General features: G+C 17.6%; 1 protein-coding gene across 1 annotated transcript; it reads right to left on the minus strand. All coding sequences in view use genetic code 6, as the record gives it.

The window, feature by feature from the left end:
- Positions 1-2,656: 2,656 nt before the first annotated feature.
- TTHERM_001515339 (hypothetical protein) lies at positions 2,657-5,557 on the minus strand (the record flags this gene model as incomplete). Its single annotated transcript, XM_012800784.1, has 3 exons — positions 2,657-2,735; positions 2,798-2,867; positions 5,507-5,557. Coding segments are annotated over 3 exons (200 nt in total), but the record flags the coding sequence as incomplete, so codon positions are not given.
- Positions 5,558-5,951: the final 394 nt, after the last annotated feature.

Here is a 5,951-nt window from a genome sequence, read left to right on the forward strand (position 1 = left end):
AAATATTTACTATTATCTATTTTGAAATATTAAAGTTAGTTCTTTGTTTCTTTATACCTTAAATGATTCAAAAATATTTATTACTTCCTATTTTTGAAATGTTAAAGTTAATTCATTATATCTTAAAACAAACAATTAAAAAATATTACCTCCTATTGTTAATTATTTCAGTTTATCTTAAATGATTCAAAAAAATATATTACTCGCTATTTTGAAATATTAAATTGTTCATTTTGTCTATCTTAAGCGATTAAAAAATATAAATTACTTATTGAAGTCTATTTTGAAATATTAAATTTAGTTAATTCTTTCTATCTTAAATGATTTAAAATATTACATCCTATTTGAAATATGAAAGTTTGTTAATATATATTTTCATTATATCTTAAAATATTCTAGAATATTACGTCCTATTTTAAAATTATAAAGTTTGTTTATTGTTTCTTTCTATCTTAAACCATCCAAAAATATTTAATACTTGCTATTTTGAAATATTCAAAATAGTTCATTAATACTTTCTATCTTAAACTATTCAAAAACATGAATTACTATCTATTTGAAATATTAAATTTTGTTCATTCTTTCTTTCTTTCTTTCTTAAAAGATTCAAATATATTTATTTACTCTCTATTTTGAAATATAAAAATTAAATAATTCTTTAAATTATTATACTCGATTCAATAATATTTATTACTCTCTTTTTAGAAATATTAAGGTTAGTTGATTATTTTTTTATATCTTAAGTAATTCAAAATTATTACTCCCTATTTTGAAATTTAAATTATTATTTATATTTTAAACAAAAGATTCAAAAGTATTACATCCTATTTTTAAATATCAAAATTACTTCTTTATTTCAAAATATTTATTACTTTCTGTTTTGAAATATTAAAGTTAATTTACTATTTCTATTTTAAACTATTCAAAAATATTACTTCCTATTTAAAAATAATAAAAAAAGTTAGTTAGTTATTTCCTTTTATATTAAACGATTCAAAAATTTTACATGCTATTTTGAAATATTAAATTTTCTTTCTATCTTATACCATCAAATGACATTTATTACTCACTATTTTGAAAAATTAAAGTTAGTTCATTCTATCTATCTATATATTTTAAACTATTCTAAAATATTACTTGCTATATTTAAATATTAAAGTTAGTTAATTCTTTATATCTATTTTAAATTATTCAAAAATTTTACATGCTATTTTGAAATATTAAATTTTAGTTTATTATTTCTTAATTTCTGAAACAATTCAAATATATTAATTAATTACATCCTATATTTAAATATAATAGTTATTTTGTTTAATATCTTAAACAGTTCAAAAATATTACATTCTATTTTGAAAGATTAAAGTTAGTTCATTGTTTCTACCATAAAGATTTAAAAACATTACATGCTATTTTTAAATATTATTTAGTTTATTCTTTCTATCTTAAGCAGTTAAAAAATATTTATTACAATCTATTTTGAAATAAAAAATTTAGTTCATTCTCTCTGTCTTAAAGCATTAAAAAATATTACGAGCTATTTTGAAATATTAAAGTTAGTTCATTCTTTCTTTCTTAAATGATCTAAAACTATTTATTACTCACTATATTGAAATATTAAAGTTAGTTGATTGTTTCTTTAAATCTTAAACGATACAAAAATTTTACTTTCTATTTTGAAATATTAAAGTAAATTCATTCTTTCTATCTTTAACCATTCAAACATTTTACAATCTATTTTAAAATAATAAAGTTAATTCCTTCTTTCTATCTATCTTAAATGATTCAAAGATATGTATTACTTTCTATTTTGAAATATTAATTAGTTCATTCTTTATATCTAATTAAACAATTCAAAAATATTACATCCTATTTTGAAAAATTAAAGTTAGTATATTCATTCTTTTTATCTTAAACATTCAAAAATGTTTATTACTCTCTATTTTTAAATTTTAAGTTATTTCATTATTTCTATCTATTTTAAATGATTCAAAGATATTTATTACTTTCTATATATATTGAAATATTAAAGTTATTTTTTTCTATCTTGAACAGTCCAAAAATATTACCTCCTAATTTTAAAATATTAAAGTTAATTCATTCTTTTTATTTCGAACTATTAAACAATATTACATCCTATTTTGAAATATTAAAGTTAGTTCACTATTTCAATATATCTTGATTGATTCAAAAATATTACTGGCTATTTTGAAATATTAAAGTTAGTTCATTCTTTCTATTTATTTTAAACAGCTCGAAAATAATATTACATCCTATTTTTAATATTAAAGTTAGTTCGTTATTTTTTTCTTTTTTAAACGATTCAAAAATATTACCTCCTATTTTGAAATAATAAAGTTAATTCGTTTATTCTTTCAATCTATCTTGAGCGATTCAAAAATTTTTATTACTCACTTTTTGAAATAATAAATTTATTTCACTCTTTCTATCTAAAATCATACAAAAATATTACAAACTATTTTTAAAAATTAAAGTAAGTTAGTTCATTATTTTTATCTTAAATAATTCAAAAATATTACATCCTATTTTCAAGTATAAAAGTTAACTCATACTTTCTACTTATCTTAAACGATTCAAAAATTTTACTCTCTATTTTAAAATATTAAAATTAGTTTATTATTTCTATTTTAAACAATATAAAATATTACATTCTATTTTGAATATTTAAGTTAGTACATGATTTCTTTCTATCTTAAACTATTCAAAAATATTACATCCTATTTTGAATTAATAAAGTAGTTTATTCTTCTATATTAAGCGTTTCAAAAATATTTATTACTTTCTAATTTGAAATATTAAAGTTGGTTCATTTTTTCTATCTTAAACAATTCAAAAATATTGATTACTCTCTATTGTTAAATATTAAAGTTAGTTCATTCTTTTTATTTTCTATATTTTCGACTATTCGATTCAAAAATATTTATTACAAGCTATTTTGAAATGTTAAAGTTAGTTTATCCTTTCTTTTTTAAAAGCATTCTAAAATATTACATCCTATTTAGAAAAATATTAAAGTTAGTTTATCCTTTCTATATTAAAACCATTCAAAAATATTACTTTCTATTTTGAAATATTAAAGTTAGTTTATCCTTTCTATATTAAAACCATTCAAAAATATTACTCTCTATTTTGAAATATTAATTTTAATTTATCCTTTCTATATTAAAACCATTCAAAAATATTACAATCTATTTTAAAATATTAAAGTTAGTTTATCCTTTCTATATTAAAACCATTCAAAAATATTACTCTCTATTTTGAAATATTAAAGTTAGTTTATCCTTTCTATATTAAAACCATTCAAAAATATTACTCTCTATTTTGAAATATTAAAGTTAGTTTATCCTTTCTATATTAAAACCATTCAAAAATATTACAATCTATTTTAAAATATTAAAGTTAGTTTATCCTTTCTATATTAAAACCATTCAAAAATATTACTATCTATTTTGAAGTATTAAAGTTAGTTTATCCTTTCTATATTAAAACCATTCAAAAATATTACTATCTATTTTAAAATATTAAAGTTAGTTTATCCTTTCTATATTGAAACCATTCAAAAATATTACCTCCTATTTTGTAATATTAAAGTTAGTTTATCCTTTGTATATTAAAACCATTCAAAAATATTACTCTCTATTTTGAAATATTAAAGTTAGATTATCCTTTCTATATTAAAACCATTCAAAAATATTACGGGCTATTTTGAAATATTAAAGTTAGATTATCCTTTCTATATTAAAACCATTCAAAAATATTACGGGCTATTTTGAAATATTAAAGTTAGTTTATCCTTTCTATATTGAAACCATTCAAAAATATTACCTCCTATTTTGAAATATTAAAGTTAGTTTATACTTTCTTTTTTAAAACCATTCAAAAATATTACCTATTATTTTGAAATATTTAAGTTAGTTATCCTTTCTATTTTAAAACCATTCAAAAATATTTATTACTTTCTATTTTGAAATATTAAAGTTAGTTTATCCTTTCTATATTAAAACCATTCAAAAATATTACTTTCTATTTTGAAATATTAAAGTTAGTTTATCCTTTCTATATTGAAAGCATTCTAAAATATTACGAGCTATTTTGAAATATTAAAGTTATTTTATCCTTTGTATATTAAAACCATTGAAAAATATTACAAGCTATTTTAAAATATAAAAGTTAGTTTATCCTTTCTATATTAAAACCATTCAAAAATATTACTATCTATTTTGAAATATTAAAGTTAGTTTATCCTTTCTATATTAAAACCATTCAAAAATATTACAATCTATTTTAAAATATTAAAGTTAGTTTATCCTTTCTATATTAAAACCATTCAAAAATTTTACGGGCTATTTTGAAATATTAAAGTTAGTTTATCCTTTCTATATTGAAACCATTCAAAAATATTACCTCCTATTTTAAAATATTAAAGTTAGTTTATACTTTCTTTTTTAAAACCATTCAAAAATATTACCTACTATTTTGAAATATTTAAGTTAGTTATCCTTTCTATTTTAAAACCATTCAAAAATATTTATTACAAGCTATTTTGAAAAATTAAAGTTAGTTATCCTTTCTATATTAAAACCACTCAAAAATATTACTCTCTATTTGAAATATTAAAGTTAGTTTATCATTAAAATCACTCAAAAATATTACATTCTATTTTGAAATATTAAAGTTAGATTATCCTCTCAATATGGAAAGCATTCTAAAATATTACGAGCTATTTTGAAATATTAAAGTTATTTTATCCTTTGTATATTAAAACCTTTCAAAAATATTACTTGCTATTTTGAAATATTTAAGTTAGTTTATATATCCTTTTTTTTATTAAAACATTCAAAAATATTACGAGCTATTTTAAAATATTAAAGTTAATTTATCCTTTTAATATTAAAACTATTGAAAAATATTACTATCTATTTTGAAATATTAAAGTTAGTTTATCCTTTCTATATTAAAACCATTTAAAAATATTACTTGCTATTTGAAATATTAAAGTTAATTTATCCTTTTAATATTAAAACTATTGAAAAATATTACTATCTATTTTGAAATATTAAAGTTAGTTTATCCTTTCTATATTAAAACCATACAAAAATATTACAAGCTATTTTAAAACATTAAAGTTAGATTATCCTTTCTATATTAAAATAATTTATAAATATTACTCTCTATTTTGAAATATTAAATTTAGTTTATCCTTTCTATATTAAAACCATTCAAAAATATTACGAGCTATTTTGAAATATTAAAGTTAGATTATCCTCTCTATATTGAAAGCATTCTAAAATATTACATCCTATTTTGAAATATTTAAGTTATTTTATCCTTTGTATATTAAAACCATTCAAAAATATTACCTCCTATTTTAAAATATTAAAGTTAGTTTATCCTTTCTATATTGAAAGCATTCTAAAATATTACATACTATTTTGAAATATTTAAGTTATTTTATCCTTTGTATATTAAAACCATTGAAAAATATTACAAGCTATTTTAAAATATTAAAGTTAGTTTATCCTTTCTATATTAAAACCATTCAAAAATATTACTCTCTATTTTGAAATATTTAAGTTAGTTATCCTTTCTATTTTAAAATTATTCAAAAATATTACTTCCTTACTAGCTATATTAAATTTAGATTATCCTCTCTCCTATTTTGAAATATTAAAGTTCGTTTCTTTCTATATTAAAACCACTCAAAAATATTACAATCTATTTTAAAATATTAAAGTTAGTTTATTCATTCTATATTAAAACCATTCAAAATATTACATGCTATTTGAAATATAAAAGTTAGTTTATCCATTCTATATAAAAGCCATTCAAAATATTACTAGGTAATTTAAAATATTAAAGTTAGTTTATCATTTCTTTATTAAAACCATTCAAAAATATTACAAGGTATTTTGAAATATTTAAGTTATTTCATC

The sequence above is a fragment of the Tetrahymena thermophila genome (genome assembly GCF_000189635.1).
Source record: "Tetrahymena thermophila SB210 genomic scaffold scf_8253931, whole genome shotgun sequence".
NCBI lineage: Eukaryota > Ciliophora > Oligohymenophorea > Hymenostomatida > Tetrahymenidae > Tetrahymena > Tetrahymena thermophila.